Source organism: Lolium rigidum, chromosome 4 (genome assembly GCF_022539505.1).
Source record: "Lolium rigidum isolate FL_2022 chromosome 4, APGP_CSIRO_Lrig_0.1, whole genome shotgun sequence".
Lineage (NCBI taxonomy): Eukaryota > Viridiplantae > Streptophyta > Magnoliopsida > Poales > Poaceae > Lolium > Lolium rigidum.
In genome coordinates, this window is record NC_061511.1 from 277,441,138 (window position 1) to 277,459,569 (window position 18,432).

General features: G+C 45.3%; 3 protein-coding genes across 3 annotated transcripts in view; all 3 read left to right on the forward strand.

Moving 5' to 3' along the window:
* Nucleotides 1-338: 338 nt before the first annotated feature.
* On the forward strand, nt 339-4,566 carry LOC124648836 (B3 domain-containing protein Os06g0194400-like). Its single transcript, XM_047188532.1, has 7 exons — nt 339-395; nt 940-1,005; nt 1,358-1,531; nt 1,657-1,932; nt 2,014-2,223; nt 3,700-3,777; nt 4,153-4,566. Exons 1-6 carry the CDS (start codon nt 339-341, stop codon nt 3,742-3,744), a joined length of 828 nt encoding a protein of 275 aa, XP_047044488.1. The 3' UTR covers nt 3,745-3,777; nt 4,153-4,566.
* A 3,369-nt stretch (nt 4,567-7,935) lies between these two features.
* Nucleotides 7,936-18,432, forward strand: part of LOC124707821 (B3 domain-containing protein Os06g0194400-like) — a 42,655-nt gene continuing 32,158 nt past the window's right edge. The window contains exon 1 of the mRNA XM_047239514.1: nt 7,936-8,036. The gene's annotated coding sequence lies outside the window, so the exon portion shown is untranslated. The remainder of the gene's footprint in view (nt 8,037-18,432) is intronic.
* LOC124707820 (B3 domain-containing protein Os06g0194400-like) lies at nt 8,280-11,206 on the forward strand. The gene is given in 6 exon segments (XM_047239511.1): nt 8,280-8,685; nt 8,778-9,053; nt 9,123-9,227; nt 9,230-9,343; nt 9,931-10,008; nt 10,650-11,206. Coding segments are annotated over 5 exon segments (786 nt in total). The 5' UTR covers nt 8,280-8,439; the 3' UTR covers nt 9,976-10,008; nt 10,650-11,206.

An 18,432-nucleotide genomic window follows, 5' to 3' on the forward strand; every position in this document is an offset into this window, starting at 1 on the left:
TAGCTCGTTCCTCCGCGTCGACTCGTCTCCCAGATCGACAAGGCAACCCGTTCGTGCTGCACACCGCCGGCCCAATCTCCGCCTGAGGGCTGAGGCAGTTGGTTCGTGTTCCCCTCCATTATCCCTGATCTCTCGCTCTCTCCAACAACATTCCACAATATCCATGCTAGTTTTTCTGTATTTATCTGTCTCATCGCTGAGAATGTGTTCATTCCATCTCTCTTTTTTATTCCATCTCAAGTCCAATGCTAATAACTGAAGTCACCCATCGTGCTAGGCGGCTAGCAATGGACCAATGGCAATTCATGGTTTCTAGGTATTGACATCCTGTTCCAGCAATGGTACACCTGGTTTGTAGAATTGGTTCTCTTCGCATGCAGCATATGACTGCATCAGTACGTCTATCCTTACTTTGCAAGGAGCTGCAAAGTAACTTCTGTTTGTTTGCAGCCCCTTTTTTTTTTTTTTGAGTTGTGTCTATTGTGATTGAGTCTGTATTGGTTATTGCCCATTTGTTGCATGAGTAACTCAAGGCTGGCGTGTGCTGCATCTGTTCCATCTCTGGCTGCATGTTTATTTATTGTGTATCTGCAACTATATCTTTTGATCATACAATGCATTCTTCGCAGGTAGTTTGTTGATTCTAGTTCTTTGCATCTGCAATAGGTTTACAGATTTTCTTCTTTTTTACCTTGTCTGCTGCGTCAAAACTCGAAATTAACACAAGTTAGAACTGAAGAAAATGCCAACAAAAAAAGCTGACTATCCATTTAATAGATCTTTGCTGCTGTAAATAGAGGTCATGCATGCATTGGTGATATATAGTCAGAAGGATATGTTTTTCGGTTCACCAAATCATAACCTTAGACTGCCTATCTTTTAAGTTTTAACCAAGTTTGGTTACCTATCAACTCATCTGCGTCTGTTTGCAAAATGCAGAGGGTGTTCTGCTCCATTATAAAAGAAAATGTTACCTTGCCTGTATGTAACGAGTCAGGGAAAGGCGTAAGCTAAATTGTGCCCATTGGACTGCAAGCACAATCACATAATAGTTGCAGAATGTTTGTTATAGCTATACTAGGTAGTGCTCAAAGATTGGCTGTAGCAAATCTTGAGTAGCTCACAAAGAATGAGATGGGCCTGTGGGCCGCCTGCTTGGATGATAGTAGAATAATAAAACTCGGAAAGGCCCAACTCCAACGTCGGTGCTTCCTGGGTTTGCGGCTTTACCTTCGCTCCACTTCTGTTCCCCAAATTTGAACGGCGCCGCCCGACCTGCGATGGTTCCCAAATTTTAGTTCCTTCATTTGTTGATAGTTCTACTCGAAATCCCCATTTCATTTTCCTCCTCCAACAGCCCAAAGAACAACCAAAGCAGCAGAGGAAAAGTAAGGTGAGGAAAATGGATGAGGCGAACTCGTACGAGGAGCAGCGCAGGAGGCAGATTGAGCAGAACAAGCGCAAGCTGGATGAGCTGCGGGTGCACAAGCTCTCCGCCGCCGTCCGCCAGGCCGCCGCCAAGCCCATGCCGGTTAGTCAGATCCACTCTCTTCCGGGACAAAATGTCCTGCCTTCATTCTCGAAAATAAAATGTCCTGCCTTCTCATCTCCGTTGTCTCGTTGCTGACCCCATCTGGTGTTTGCTCGCTGCCGCAGACCAAGCTGCGGATGCCTTGGAATCCGAGGCTGGACGCCCCGACCCGATGGTCCGGCCGCATCGCCAGCCTCCCCGAGCAGCCCGACTACCGCGTCAAGAAGGCGAATGGCGATGTAAAGACCGAATCACCTGATCCAGTTCCAGTGTACGCGACCAACGAAGAGAGAGCCTATGCATTCACCAAGGCCGAACTGCTCAACAGCCAGCTGGGCTCCGACCACCCAACCTTCATCAAGCCTATGTCCCACGGTTCCGCCAAAAAATCGAGGCATCTGGTATGGCAAAAACATTCCCTGTTGGTCTATTGTAATGTGCTCCATTGGTTTTTGGATGGTAATTTGTTGGCTATATGGCAGAATATCCCAGGGCACTTCAGGCAGTATCTCCCCGTGCATGATGAGATGATGGTTCTGGTGGATGAGGCGAATAACGAGTTTGACGTGCTCTACCGTATCAGCCACACTCATCATATGCGTCTTAACGGGTGGAGAACGTATTCTGCTTACCATGAGCTGGCTGATGGTGACTGCTTGGTGTTCCAGCAGATAGAGAGGAGAAAATTCAAGGTGAGGTTCAACCTGTTCTTCACACGCGATCTTAATTAGATGGGTGTTTTGAGAAAAGAAAGTTGCTCTCAGTGGCATGACTGGAACACAGGGTTTTTAAGGTACCCTGCATCGTATGCAGCAACAATGGATACTCGGTTCATATCAGATTTGTGTGCTATTAGCCTTTATGATTCTGTGAATTCCTTGCTACTATGTTAGTCTACGAAGCACCGATACGGCAACACGGATACGGCGATACGGGAGACGGCGATTTCAAAAAACAGCGAAACGGCGATACGGCGAGTATATGTATAAATGCAAAAATATAATAGACCATAAATCAAAAATCATAATGAAGTAAATACAAAAGATGGGATAGAACATAGAAGTACTGCCCCATTTTCTGTCTATGGAATTGCTTGCACTAGGACCAACTGAAGATTGACCTCCTGCAGATGCCATCTCACTTCCTGGCCAGCCAAGCAATCGGGTCAAACGGGAGAGCAACAATCAAGCAGCAGTACGAAGGCCTAGCACTAGCACTAGCAGAGCAGCAAGCAAGCAGCAGCTACCAATCTCAGGTACATATGGGAGGCAGCAGCCAGCAGTACCTTGGGGAGGCAGCTAACTATCTTAGCACTAGCCTACCACCAAAAGAAGACTGGCTGCCTACCATGCCACTGCCTGCGGATGACATGTCGTTGGTATCTCACTCCAGGTATCGATAGCACCAAAAAAAGACTGGCTGCCTGCCGTGCTTCTTCACCATCAGTAGCACACCAGAAAGGAGAAAGAAAGCAGAGGTTTTGAAGTATCAGTGCTTCGTAGATTCCAGGTATCGTCGGAGTATCGTTGGAGTATCGTCGGAGTATCGGCATTCTTTTCTTTCTTTTTTAATGTGGGAAAATGGGATACGCCAGCGATACGTGTATCGGAGTATCGGTGGAGTATCGGAGTATCGGAGAAGTACGGTACGCAGATACGGCAAGTTTTGAAGTATCGGTGCTTCGTAGATGTTAGTTACTGCCTTACTGGACTCATCCTCATTAATGTATGAGTCCACAATTTTTGTTCATCCAAGCAATATTTTCTGACTACTCATCCACGCAGTGTTTTGAAGTTGATTGAGTACAATATGGAAAAGATCGGTTCTGGCCATATAATAACTAGAGCTAATTGCCTACAAGCATCTTTGTTTCTGCATGCTGTAGACTTGAATTATTGCACAGTGCCGCATGCATATCTATAATTGTAACTAGGAACTGTCTTTAATTATAGAAAGAGTGAGAAATCGTGCATGTTTGGACATTCAGAATTTAACATGAAGTACAGGAAAGATTACTATTGTTCTACAGAATTTTTCTATTTCAACCAGATCTATAAAAAAAAGTGTTCAAATATTACCTTTACATAGCCTGACTTTAATTGTATATCAAAATTAGGGATTCTTGTAAGGCCTAGTAATGGTTTAAATCCATTCATGTCGTGATGCAGGTTTATATAGCTAGAGCGAGTTCTTACAACAAAAATGACCACTGATGGTGCGAGCTGCCAATAGTGCCAGCAGAGAAGGTAAAGTGTTTCTTACCTTCGTTTGCGTTGGTTTAACCGTTCAATTGGTTTTGTAAATATCTAGTTCCAAATGCTTGACTTTGTGTAGCAGCTCAATTCATAATTACCAAGTTCACTTGGAAGATGTAGTGTAGACACTTATTCAAGTAGACACTGTACTAGTCAAAGCAGAGCACACAAGTTCTATTCTGCTCAAGCTAACCTATTCACTTCATTCTCCTTGCTGCTGTTTCTATACTCTAACTTGGCTGTTCTGGGTTGGTTATTAGATCAAACATTACTCAATGATGATCTCAGTTTGATTCTTCTTACAAGCTGGAAACGGCAGTATGTATTTGACATAAAAGCATGATGTCTGTTATTTTCTGGCTGTAGGTGTATGCATATTTTCAATTGCGAATTGGGATGGGCAGCTGAGAACATGGCGCACTGTTTTTTTTTTTTTGGAATTTGGAGGGTGGCAGACTCTCAACCTAAGGAGACGTACATGAGCATTTGTTCCTTTGGTCAAAGTGGTAGCCAAGATAAAAAGCTTGGATGAACCAGTTGATTGCTCTGTTGCAAAAACTGAGCCTGGTTGTTGTTGGTTAACAAACTTGCTCGGTTAGTAGTTATTTTAGTACCCAATGTTTGTAGTTTAGATGTTTGCATTTCCTCTGCCGGGCCAGTCAGATGCCATGAACATTGAGAATCAGCAGCTGCAACGCGAATCTGCAGCAAGAAACTGCGCATGTGGTGCATGCGCTCCAACTGGGCAGCGAGAATTAATCTCAGTGAATTTGTTATTTCTTCCCTGTTTTAATCATGAACTGTTTTTGCAGTGAATTGTTCTCTCAGTTTTGCCGGTGTGCTGCAGATTTTTGTATGGTGATTACTCTTCCACCCCCTGCATTGATTGGATCAATTGTCTTGAGCCTGCTGGCTCGGAGGTGATATGCAAGCGCCATGTCCTGAGCCTGACCGGCATTCTCTCCTGAGATGTTCCATTATTTCGCATCCTTGATTACTGTAGCATGCTGTGATTAGGCTTGCCAGCTGTGCCATTTCCATCGGTTTGGAATGTGGTAACACGCATGGTGCGAGCCTGTGAGGAGAGGAGAAAGAATTCACTGAAGCACAAACGAAATGGATAACCAACTGGCCAACACACACAACACGCTTCATCCCAACCCGGCCCAAATACTCCACGTTTGCTATCCAGGTGTAATCGAGCGGTAGGCCTGGCACAGAGCAATTTTTGCAAACCATTTGAGGGCTTGAGGAGCCCGCCCGAGCCCGCACAGAAGGGATAGAGGTCCTCGAGCAGTTTTTATCATTTTATTTTGGCAAAGTTCCCTGTATATTATTATGTTAAGTCTGAAACAAGGGGTGGAACCAGAAAGTTCCACATATTACAGATGCATCCACAACTGAATGAAAAGTTACAAAGGGATAGCGGAGGGAGGAAAGGGGCTAGCTCCTAATAATTTTGTCATGCTAGAAGGCGGAATGGCCGTTGGTGCACTGGAGGGCGATGTGGGTGCCGCCGCCGGCCGGCGTCGGAGACTGACGCTATCTACGGGGGTCGGTGGGGGGGGGGGGGGGTCGCTGGTCGCGGAAAATCTCTCCCCCGTCGGCTCTAGGTTCGAGGTCCTCGTCGAGGACACTGACAGTGACGATTCATGCGACTCGGAGGTTCCATATGCGGCGGCGAAAGATGTCCTTGATTCTCCTTCGCCTAGGTTTGTTTCATCGGTGACCAGTAGAGGAGGGCAATCGGACGATGAGCTCGCTCGCGGGTTTTGTTCCGAGATCGGCTTCCCCACGCCGGTCTCCAGGTTTTGGGAGGTGGCCTCTCCGCCGAGCAAAGTAAATAGTTGCACTGAAATTACAATATTCAGTGAAGCAAAATCTAGAGCTGCGTTAAAATTCAGACAACCAAGTCAAGTAAATGAGACAAAGAAAAGACAACCAAGTCGTGTAACTGGCCAAGAGATTGGATGATTCTTTACAAGGTTAGATGTGTTTGATAATTAATTACTTAAATAACCTAAAAAAGTTCTAATACATAAGAACCAGTGTCAAACCAAAAAAAAAAATCAATTGTTCACCAAATATGCAATCCGTCGTCCTTCGATGATCATATACGATTTTATTTTATTTGAATTTACTTAACATCTACGCATAACTAACCGCATATAGAAGAATCCGGATGGATCAATTAAATAGATTAGCCGGTACACTTTAGGCATAATACTGACCAACAAAACTAGTGTTGTTTTAGAGACAAAAAATTATTTAGCAAGGATCGAACCTAGATCCAAGGCATGAGGAAACGTTGTACGCGTCGCATTGGCCAAGCTTAGCTGCAATAGGTACGGAAGCGGAGACCTCTGCGAGCTCTGGATTGTGGACAACATAGGTCAGTGGATAACAATAATTTTTGAAGCTAAACTAGATCAACAAATTCATGAAAACTAAACTACCTTCACGAAGGTTTCCCAAATGCTCGTTGCCTGACACGTGGTTTATCGTGGTGTAAGGAAACTCCCGGAAAGTAGTCTTCCTGCTTGTGTGATGTTGCAAGGGAAACAATGTGAGGATTGGAGATGATAGATAGGGAGGGTGGGTGTTCAGTTTTTTTTCGAGATTTGATTTTTCAAACAAAATAATTTGAGAACCTTTTGTCCAAGTTACGAACCATTTTCATTTTTAAGATCCCACATCGAGATCTTGAAAACTATATGTTTCGTGAAACTTTTGTTTTGGTGTACTTCCAAAATTACCACATCTGCACTTTGGGTGTGCTTGGGTTTCAGTGTAGTAGTATTTCAGTTTCGTAATGCACACTATACTTCGAGTTTCACCACAATTGTACTTTGGGTTTCACCAAGGGTGTACCTGGGTGTACTTTGGTTTCAACACAACTGTAATTAGGTGTACTTTTGGTTTCACTATGGGTGTACTTCGGTATCGGACCTTTGCTGTACTTTCGGCTTCACTACGAGTGTATTTTTTTTTGTACTTCGATTTTCACTATGGGGAGTACTTTTGGTGTACCTTCAATTTTTTACACACTTTATGTATTTTTCATGTGTAGTTTTTGTTTTTTCGTGCTTTGTACTCCAACTATTGTACTTCTGATGGGGATCGAGCGCGAGAAGGCACGAAGGTGCCCGCGTTTGGGAGTCTCAACCAGAGGCTGCATACACGCAGGCAAGGGTATTCTAGTGTTGTCACGTATCATGCTATCGGTGGCTCAACTTTCCTTCGAAAAGGTCGGTCTTCGTGGAATGTACCTACAAATTCAAGCAAGTATAAACTAATTCAGGACCCTATAAACCTATGTAACTACACCGTTGTACAAATATATTTCTAGGGCAATGTTTATGAATTATGATACATTTTACTACACATGGGAGGGGAGCCCCTATACCCCGCTTACTGCGTGCGCTAATAGCGCACGGCTCAAGCGCATTCACGGGTGGACCAGCCCATTCCGCTCTAAGGTGTGCTAGTTTTAGTTTTCTTCCTGGTAGTTTTCGCCGGTATGATTTTTCACGGTTTCTCCTGGCTTTCTTCCCGTGGGTTCGGTTTCCCCTTTTTTCTAAAAAATCCAAATCTGAACATTTTTCAAAATGGAGAAAATTTAAAATTGAATTTTTTTAAAATTTTAAAATAATTTTTGAGTTTAAACAATTATGAATTTAAATAATTTTTTAATTTGAACAAATTTTAGATTTGAATTAAATTCGAGTTTGAATAATTATGGAATTTGAAAAAAATTTAATCTGAAAAATTTATAAATCTGACAATTTTTTATTGAAGGGAAAGTAAAAAAAGTGGACAAAGAAGCAAAGAAAAGCGAAAAATGAAAAGAAGAAGAAGAGAAAACCCTGGAAATAGATGGAAAAACCGTTGTACCTGTCACTCTCGCCGAAGCTAACTGGCTGGGCCATGGAGAAATCGCTTTCAGGCCCAGGAAGCTGTAAGTACTATGAGGGAAAAAAAAATAGTGAACGTCCAGGAGAACGCACGCCCACACGGCCGAGCGGCCGAGCCCCTGGACACGCCGCCGCCGACGCCTCCACCCGACCCTCGGCCAACGCCTCCACCTCGCACACGCCCTAGAACACCGCCGCCGCCGACATCTCGGACGCGTCCACCGCCCCAATTCTCAGCTCGTTCCTCCGCGTCGACTCGTCTCCCAGATCGGCAAGGCGACCCGTTCGTGCTGCACACCGCCGGCCCAATCTCCGCCTTGAGGGCTGAGGCAGTAGGTTCGTGTTCCCCTCCATCATCCCTGATCTCTCCCTCTCTCCAACAACTAGTCTACAATATCCATGCTAGTTTTTCTGTATTTATCTGTCTCATCGCTGAGAATGTGTTCATTCCATCTCTCTCTTTTTCTTTTTTGAGTTTTTTTATATTCCATCTCAAGTACAATGCTAATAACTGAAGCCACCCATCGTGCTAGGCTGCTAGCAATGGACCAATGGTAATTCATGATTTGCAAAGTAGCTTCTGTTTGTTTGTAGCCCTTTTCTTACTTCGTTGATGTGTGCAACCTTGCCGGTTAATCAGAAATGATGTTTTGTCTATTGAGATTGAATTTGTATTGGTTATTTGTTGCATGAGTAACTGAAGGCTGGTGTGCTGCATCTGTTTCATTCAGTACTTACGATGGTTCCCCAATTCCTTCAGTTGTTGATAGTTCTACTCGAAATCCCCATTTCATTTTCCTCCTCCAAACAGCCGAAAGAACAACTAAAGCAGCAGAGGAAAAGCGAGGTGAGGAAAATGGATGAGGTGAACTCGTACGAGGAGCAGCGCAGGAGGCAGATCGAGCAGAACAAGCGCAAGCTGGATGAGCTGCGGGTGCACAAGCTCTCCGCCGCCGTCCGCCAGGCCGCCGCCAAGCCCATGCCAGTCAGATCCACTCTTCTCCGGGACAAAATGTCCTGCCTTCTCTGCCCCCTTGTCTCGTTGCTGACCCCCGTCTGGTTCGCTTGCTGCCACAGGACAAGCTGCTGATGCCTCGGAATCCGAGGCTGGACGCCCCAACCCGGCGGTCTGGCCGCATCGCCAGCCTCCCAGAGCAGCCCGACTACCGCATTAGGAAGGCGAATGGCGATGTAAAGACCGAATCACCTGATCCAGTTCCAGTGTACGCGACCAACGAAGAGAGAGCCTATGCTGTTGCCAAGGCCGAACAGCTCAAGGCCCAGCTGGGCTCGGACCACCCAGCCTTCATCAAGCCTATGTCCCACAGTTCCGCCACCAAATCGGGAACGCTGGTATGGCAGTTGTCGGTCTGTTGCAATGCAATTTGTTCTTGGATGGTAATTTGTTGCGCTATCTGGCAGACTATCCCAGTGCACTTCAAGCAGTATCTCCCCGTGCATGATGAGGTGATGGCTCTGGTGGATGAGGTGAATAAGGAGTTTGACATGCTCTACCATGTCACGTACACACATCATAAGTACTGGGGGGTTATCTTAACGGGTGGAGAGCATTTTGTGCTCACCAAGAGCTGGCTGATGGTGACTGCTTGGTGTTCCAGCTGATAGAGAGGAGAAAATTCAAGGTAAGGTTCAACCTGTTCTCCACGCGTGAGTTTAGATGGGTGCTTTGAGAAAAGAAAGTTTCTCTCGATAGCATGACTGGAACACGTGATTTTTTAAGAGACCCTGCATCGTATTGAATCGAATTTCTGTGGTACCTTTTCGACTCTAAATGTTGCCTAATGATTCTGCAAATTTCTTGCTGTGTGGGTTACTGGAGTCATCCTCATTAATGTATAAGTCCATAGTTTTTGTTCATCCATGCTGCAGTGATTTGAAGTTGATTAACAATATGGAAAAGTTACTAGATTCTGGGCTTCTGGCCATATAATAACTAGAGTTAATTGCATACAACACCTATTTTTCTGCATGTTGTAGGCTTACATTACTGTGCAGTGCCACATGCGTATCTACAATTGTAACTAGGAACTGTTTCTAATTATTGAAGGAGTGAGAAATTGTGCCTGTTTGGACTTGCAGAATCTGACATGAAGTACAGGAAATAGTTCAGATATTAACTTTCCATAGCCTGGCTTTTTAGCTGTACATGAAAATTAGGGATTCTTGTAAGGCCTAGTAATGGGTAAAATCCATTTATCTCACGATGCAGGTTTATATAGTTAGAGCGAGTTCTTACAACAACAATCACCACTGATGGTGCGATCTTCCGGCATTGCTAGCGCAGAAGGTACCGTTTTTCTTACCTTCGTTTGCATTGGTTTAACTGTTCATTTGGTTTTGTAAGTATCGAGTTCCAAATGGTTCTCTTTGTGTAGCAGTTCAGTTTATAATCACCAACTTCACTTGGAGGATGAAATGATGGAACAGCTTATGATTTACTTTCTTTCAAGTTGGCTTTAGACATTTAAAAACTTCGGCTATTTCTCCCACTTCCCTACTGGTTTCAGATTTTCAGCATGTGTCGAGTTAAATTTCAACAGTTTTGTTTACCTTTATTTAGGCCAGAGTCATTAATCTCTCTTTAGATTGATGCATCTCAGCCAAACTAGTTGACTGACTTCTTATCGGATGTCCCCGAAGGGACGACTGACTTCTTATAGGACTGCCGAACCAAACATGTGTAGTGTACACACATATACAAGTACACACTGTATTAGCCAAAGGAGAGCTCACAAAGTTTTAGTCGGCTCAGGCTAACCTCTCCACTTCATTCGCCTTGCTGCTGCTTTTTTATTCTGATTTGGCTGTGCAGAGTTGGTTATTGACTCAACATTACTCGATGATGATCTCACTGTGATTCTTTTTACAAGCTGGAAACGACACTACATTATTTGACTTAAAAGCATATCTGTGATTTTCTGGCTGTAGGTGTATGCGTATTTTCAATTGGGATGGGCAGCTAGGAACTTGGCCTCGCTGCTTTTTTGGGGAATTTGGAGGGTTACGGCTCTCAGCCTAAGGAGACGAACATGAGCATTCGTTACTTCGGTCAAAGTGGTACCCAAGATGAAACGCTTTGATGAACCAGTTGATTGCTCTGTTGGGAAAACTGAGCCTTGTGGTTGTTGTTGTTGGTTAACAAACTTGTTATGTTAGTAGTTGTTTTAGTACCAATGTTTGTAGTTTAGATGTCCACGTTTCCTTGTACGGTGGCGGTCAGATGTTATGAACATTGAGAATCTGCGGAATCTGCAGCAAGGGCGCGTTTGGTAGGCTGGTCCAGATTTGTGCACCACTGGCGCAGCGAGACGGGTGTCCCTGCGTGTCACGAACGAGCCACGGGCGACTTTTGGCCCATTGTTTGACATTCTGTGCTGCATCGGCACGAACACAAGTGCAGATTGTTTGGATATGTTCCATCACATGTATTTGGTTGCCATTTTGGGCACCCTGATAAAAGCTTCTCCTCACCAATATGGTGACCTTACCATTACATAACGGCACAGAAAATAGCTGAAACACGATCATAATCACAGCACACAGTCATAGCACAGAGTACCTAATCTATCGTCAGAGAGTGGTAAGACGCCTACCTAAACCTGGGGGCAAACTACCAAGGTCCAAAAGCATTGTTCAACGGCCTCTATAGGCCAACATGACAGTCACATGCACAAAAGCAAGTGTTTAACAGTCTCCTAGAGGCTAGCACAACTACTAACGGCGAGGATCAGACATAAAGAGAGACAACGATCAAGCAGCAGCACCTTAACGGCGAGGATCAACATAAGGGCCCTCGCGGTGCCTCTTGCAGCCGAAGATGCTGGAGCAGGATGTCTCCTTCCTGAAGACGTCAACCTTGAAGCTGTCGTCCTGAGGGGTTAAGACGAACGTGTCATCGACACGGAGTAATCGACGCGGAGTAAAAGCCTGGGGGCGAACTCGCTCCAGGACTTGATGAAGCCGACGCGCTGACCTGTCTACTGCAGCTGCACCTTCCACTCGCAACGCTGGCCCATGTTCAAGCGGCACCTTCACCGAGGGGCCATTGTTCTTGAGCTTGTACTTGGTGATCAGGAGCTGCTCAATGTAGGGCGGCACAGCGAGGGCAAGTAGGTCCTGGCTCTCTACCTACACGAAGAACGCCCGCATCCGCTGCCTGGCAGCGTGCCCCAGGTCAGCAGGACGGCCGGCGTGAACCCTTGGCGTGGTGATCCGCCAGTGGGCTTCCATGAACTCTACGTTGGGGTCACTCAGCTGCACCCGGACAGCCATGTCCCTTGCGTCCAGAAAGGGCCGGTTCTGCAGATGCAATGACAATGCAAAGAGTTAGCAATGACAAGATCAAGCACAAGCACACGCACTATCAAGTCCATCATGGTGCTTGAGCTTGGCAATGCCAAGCACAAACACTGTCAAGTCCATCATAGTGCTTGAGCTTGGCAATGCCAAACACAAGCACTATCATGGACAATATCAATGTCAAGCACAAGCACTGGCATGGACTTGACATTGTCAAGTCCATCATGGTGCTTGAGCTTGGCATGGCAAGCACTACCACTGTCAAGCACACGTATGCACATTGCCACGAATCCTATCTACATTCACATCGATCTGAGCGGCCGGACAACTATGCGATCTACAATGTCATCTAATCGATCTAAACAAGCAGAGGAGGAGTCGATTGAGGGTGCTTACGATTGCGTGGAGCGAGAGCGGCCCAGTCTGAGGAGGAAGAGGACGTGCACATGCGCCGGTAGGTCCTCGAGGAGGTCGCACTACAAATCTGGGTGGAGGAGGAGGTGGATCCGGAGCGTAGGTCCTCCGGTAGGGTGTCGGTGCCGCGGTCGGGAAGCGGGGCGCAGATGGTGCTGTCGGCTACCGACGAGCACGAGGTCGGCGGAACCCGGCGGCGGTGCGACGCGCAGCGTGCCATTCGTGGCTAAATGTAGCCTCAATAAAACTGCGTCTCCTCAGCAGGATCTCGTTGATGACCATGCAATTTTGCCCCATAGAGCTGCCCTCCTCAATCTCCTTGATCACATTCAAACAATCAGAGGAAATATGAACTCTTGAAGCCAGCATATCCTTGGCCAGAGATAGGGATTCCGAGCAAGCCAACGCCTCGAGAACTTATGGGTTTATCACTCCCTCATATATCGTTGCAGATGCACCAAGAAAGACTCCCTGGTCATCCCTGCTCACACAAGCCATTGCACCCCTCATCTCTGATCTCGAAACCGCCCCATCACAATTAATTTTTGTGACCCCCGGCGCCGGCGGAATCCATCTTCCCTTCACCCTTACTATCGGTTGTTGTCTTGGCACCGGTTCTTTTTTCACAACTTGCTCCAATTCTGCGAGGTATCTGTTGATGAAATGATGCGTTGACAACGGAGCCTGCTGTTCACCTTCGTGAATAAGCTTGCGCCGAGACCACCAAATCGTCCACAACGTAACCAGTGTTTCAACAAACTTCGCCTTTGAGAGGGAGTTGCTCAGTGCAAACAGCCATTGCTTCGGATTGGTTGTCTCATCATCAAAAACAGGCACCATCAGATCGTCCTCTCTGAGAACACACACGCTATGAGCCATATCACACTCAAGAAGAAAGTGTCTCCATGTATCATTAGCAGCATTGCATACCGGACACCTAGGAGAGTTTGCCATATGCCTATGAGCTCGCACTTCGTCCGTCGGCAGGGATGACCTCGCAAGCCTCCATGCAAAGAGCCGCAACTTAGATGGAACTGCAACCTTCCAAAGTTTCTTCCAGTTCCGTTCTTCCTCTTCCGTATTAGACGATTCTGGTATGTACGCCGTTCTAACGGAGAAAATACCTGATCTATCATAATGCCAAGCCCAACAATCTGTTTGACGTAAATGGCTGATTGGGATTCCCCGTTTTATTCATGCACCTATGTTTGCAATGAATTGTTCACTCAGTTGCAAGTATGCTAGAGAGTTCTGTATGGTGATTACTCTTCATCACCTGCATCGACTGGATCAATTGCCTTGAGGTGATACAGAAGCCCCATGTCGCTGCCTGGCGGTGGCAGATCACGCCTGAGTGGCATTCTCTCCAGAGATGGTTCACTATTTTGCATCTGGAGCGTGCTGTGATTAGGCTTGCCAGCTAGGTGTTTCCATTGGTTTGGGTATGATTGGTTGCTCGCAGGTTGCTCGTATCTATAGAAAATATTGTTTGGGAAAATGCAAACCTCTAATTCACATTGTGTAAGTTGTTTGGTTGCAAATAATTCCTACTACCCATGAGTTGTGAAGCAAAATCTTTGACCGTTTGATTTCCCATAAATCGCATTAAAGCAAATGCAACGGCTGTTTGGTTACGACTATCGTGTTGAATACGATCAAATCCTACCTTTTTTGGTGAGCTTACCCGTTCACCGTATATGCTCCCTCGATGAAATAGGAAATAACGGGACAATAATCATAGATCGCATAATTAGCAAGGCTAACATACGGATAATAGTTTCAAGGCTAACATACAGATAATAGTTCCAGTGGAGTTGCACCACGAGGTCACGAGCAGCAGCTCATGATGCAACATAAGTTCATCAACCGAGTGGTTACGTAAATACCACCTCGCAAAATATACAGACGTGCCATCAGTGCAGATTAACCCTAGCTACTCCCAAAATATACATCATGGATGCGGTGTTCATCATCAGCAACAGAACAAGCAAGAAAACAAGCATCCAATGCTCCGGCTCCTCACAGATAATACTTCGTCAGGAAAGCGTTGAACCATGCCATCCTGCCATGAGGGGTCATCGCGAGATACATGGTCGCTTGTGCCTTGTGATCCATAAGGTTGCTCAAAGCATGGTGGACCGTGGAGGTAGTGAGTGGAGCAGTTGGAACACGACCGGTGTAGATCTAGGCTTGTTGATGAGCTTCGCGTCCCTAAGGTGATGATGATGAGGTTACTTTAGTTCGTCCTAAATCGCAAAATAATCTAGGGGTTGATCATGCTAGTCTAAAAGTGAAACATGAAATGCTTGGTTTCGATGAGTTCATCTTTAACTTGCAATGTGATAACAAAAGACATGTTGGGTCTCTTATGTCTCGTTTAGGACAACTAGAAGAGATCCTTGATGAAAAATGTAGAATTGAGAGAGAAGACTCTCTTGAAATTGCTTTATTAAAAATGCTCTTGAGGAAGAACAAGAAATCGTAGCTTCTTTTGAAGAGAAACTCGAAACTCTTGAGAAGCCTCAAGATGAAATAATTGCAAAACTCGCGAGGAAGAGGGTGTTGGCGGGCGCACGAGAGCGCGGCGGTTGTGCGGGTGACGGACATAGCGCCGACGAGGGAGGGTGAGAGTACACCTGGGCATTTCTCGGGCCGGGCCGGGTTTCGGGCTAGACTGGGCCAGAAAAATCCCGAACTTAAATTCCTAGGCCGGTGCCCGGCCCGATCTTCAGGCTTACAAACCAGGCTTGAACCCGTCCCGACCCGAACTAAGCCAAAATCATGTTTCCTGCAAGCCGGAGCCTGGCCCCGCCCGACGTTCAGGCTCCACATTCAGGCCCAAACTTGGCCCGACAGGCAAGCCCAGCCCGGCCGGGCTCAGCCCAAGATTTTCGGGCCGGGTCGGGCCTTCTAGGCAAGGCTGCCTATGCCCAAGTGTAGGTGAGAGGGGAGGACGAGTGGGGTGAGAGGGTAAGAGTGAATTGCGGTCATCTGAGCGGGTGAGTGCTGAGCGCGGAGTTGATAAAGGAGAATTTATGCGCAACATTGAGTGGAACCCCAAGAGGAAGGTATGATGAGCACATCGTGAAGTTTTCCTCGCAAGAAACCAAGGTTTATCGATCAGTAGGAGAAAAACGTTCTCTCCCGAGGTGTTGCGAACCAACTCGTGGCAGGGTGCACTGCCGGCATCAGCAGTAACGTGGAGACCTGCACACGAACAACCAAGTACTTTGTCCCCAACTTTCAGCGAGGTTGTCAAGCTCACTGGTTTTGCTGAAAACAAAGGATTAAACGGACCGTGTGGAAGAAGAATTATTTGCAGAGAACAGAACATAAAAATGCTGTAGAAGATTGCAATTAAAAGAAGAAGGACCGGGGTCCACAGTTCACTAGAGGTGCCTCCCCAATAAAATAAATATGTTGGGTAAACAAATTACAAATGGGCAATTGACAAACATAGATTCTATGCTAATGGTTGGTGCATAATACATGCTATGAAAGTATGCGGGCATTACAACAATATACATAGACCGTAATCCAACTGCATCTATGACTAATAATCCACCTTCGAGATTGCATCCGCGACACCCTCCAAGTATTAAGTTGCAAGCAACGGACTATCGCTTTAAGCAATGTGTGTAAAGTAAACGATGAAACTACCCTTGAATAGAACACCGCTGTTTTCTCCCTAGTAGCAACATCACATCTACAACCGTAGAGAACAAGGTCACTTCCCATGGTTAAATAGAGGCATGAACCCACTATCGAGCATAAATACTCCCTGTTGGAGTCGCTAGCATCTACTTGGCTAGAGCATCTACTAGAAATGTAGAGCATGCAAGATCATAATAACATAATACATAATCTCAACCAAAGCAATCTCTCTATAAATCGGATCCACATCAAACCAACATGTAGCAATTACAAATAGATGATCTTGATCATGTTAGACAACTCACAAGATCAGGAGAGGACAGCCATCTAGCTACTGCTATGGACCCATGGTCCCGTGGAGGACTACTCACGCATCACCTCAGATGAAGACATGGCGATGTAGAGGCCTCCGGCGGTGATTTCCCTCTCGGCAGGGTGCCGGGATGGACTGGAGAACCCTCCCGAACTAGGGTTTCGGTTGACGGCGGCGGCGGAACTTTTCGTGGATGGAGGCTCGGGTCCTTGGGGTTTTCCCGATACGAGGAATAAATAGGCGGAAGGGCGGAGCAAACGAGGCGACGAGGGTGGGGCCACGCCTGCCCTATGTACTACCACGTGGCAGCTCTCCTGCGCGTGTCCTTCTGGCTCCGTCTTCATCCCGGAAAAATAAGACTCGGGCTTTTGTTTCGTCCAATTCCGAGAAATTGTCATGTACAATTTTTCTGAAACACAAAAACAGCAGAAAACAAGAACTGGCACTGCGGCACTGCGTTAATAGGTTAGTCCCAGAAAATGCTAAAAAATGTGGAAAAATGCACATAAAACATATAAGAATTGTAACAAAACAAGCATGGAGCATCAAAAATTATAGATACGTTTGGGACGTATCAACATCCTCAAGCTTAACTCCTGCTCGTCCTCGAGTAGGTAAGTGATAACAAACAAATAATTTTTGAGGTGACATGTTGTCACACTACTTTGATCAATCTAAGTGTAAAAGCAAGCATAGCTGGAATCATAGAATCCTAACATAAGCATGATAGATATAATCAAACAATGAAACTTAATAACCATGCTAAAACATGAATAGATGTATAACGTGCATGGAAAGCAAACTGATTGTCAAGAGCATAGCATAAATACATAATAAAGTGGTACTCAGCTTGTCCCATAAGTGGAAGCAAAACATAAATGCTTGGACACCTTTAAAAGATTATAAGGATGACTAGAAACAAAAATTTTGAACATGCAATATCATAATTATGAATCAATCAATAAAATCTTGGGACCATGCACATAAAACTAAGAATGACAACTATGCTCTCATAAGTGGTGCATAAACTAGAAGGTGGAGACTCAACATAAAAGTAAAAGAAGGCCTCTCTTTGAGAGGCAAGTAAGATCACTCATGTGCTAGAGCCTTTTATTGAAACAACAAGAGTATAAAATACACTTTTGAGAGGTGGATGATGTCAACGGTAAGTACAAAGCATATGGGTTGTGCAAAAGTGCTACTTCTAAATCGCAAGCCTCATGCATAATTGCTACTAGTGTTCACACCTCGTCCTACTCACCGCGGATCACCATTAGCTCTCATCACATACAAGTTGTTTTAACCGAGTATCACAAAGGGGTACCCCCGTGCCTCCTGTACAAAGGTCCTAGGAGATGCATTGCTTTTGATTTCTCATTTTAAAGCATCTTCAACTTGGGACATCCATACCGGGACGACACGAGCAACAGATAAATGGAATCCTCTTATTTTATTTATTGATAGAAGCTTTCTCATAAGAGATTGAGGATTTGTCCAACTGAAACTTCCACCCTGATACATGGCTTCGGTTAGCGGCCCAATGTTCTTCTCTAACAAAAATGTATACTCAAACTATTTTTCATGGATAATCTCCTTCATTTCAGACAAGATGAACATGCATAGCAACCCACATGATATTCAGCGGCAAAGCACGCTGAGGTGTCCCCAGTATTTCAATGGTTATCACACAAAAAGCAACTTAAAAGAGCTACGGTTACACAAGGAACACATGCTAGGCACAATAGTCATTTTTGACTACTTTCCCATGAGCAACAAAAATATAATACTTTGAAATTTAAAGGTAGCACATGAGCAAACTACTATGGAATGGCAATGAAATACCACATATAGGTAGAAATGGTGGACACTTTGACATATTTGGTTTTTGGTGGTTGGATGCATGAATAAAATACTCATACAAATGAAGGCTAGAAAAAGACCGGGTGCGACCAACTAAGAGAGCATAATGGCCATAATCATGCACAGCGACAAAATATATTAATCAAAGCATAAAGTGATACACAAGTTGCA

Bases quoted from the DNA above. Each gene is read 5' to 3' on its own strand.
- LOC124648836 (XM_047188532.1), top strand. From the start codon at position 339: ATGGTACACCTGGTTTGTAGAATTGGTTCTCTTCGCATGCAGCATATG. The intron at 396-939 runs GTACGTCTATCC...TGCAAAATGCAG, and splicing joins TGCAGCATATGACTGCATCA to AGGGTGTTCTGCTCCATTAT. The intron at 1,933-2,013 runs GTATGGCAAAAA...GCTATATGGCAG, and splicing joins CCAAAAAATCGAGGCATCTG to AATATCCCAGGGCACTTCAG.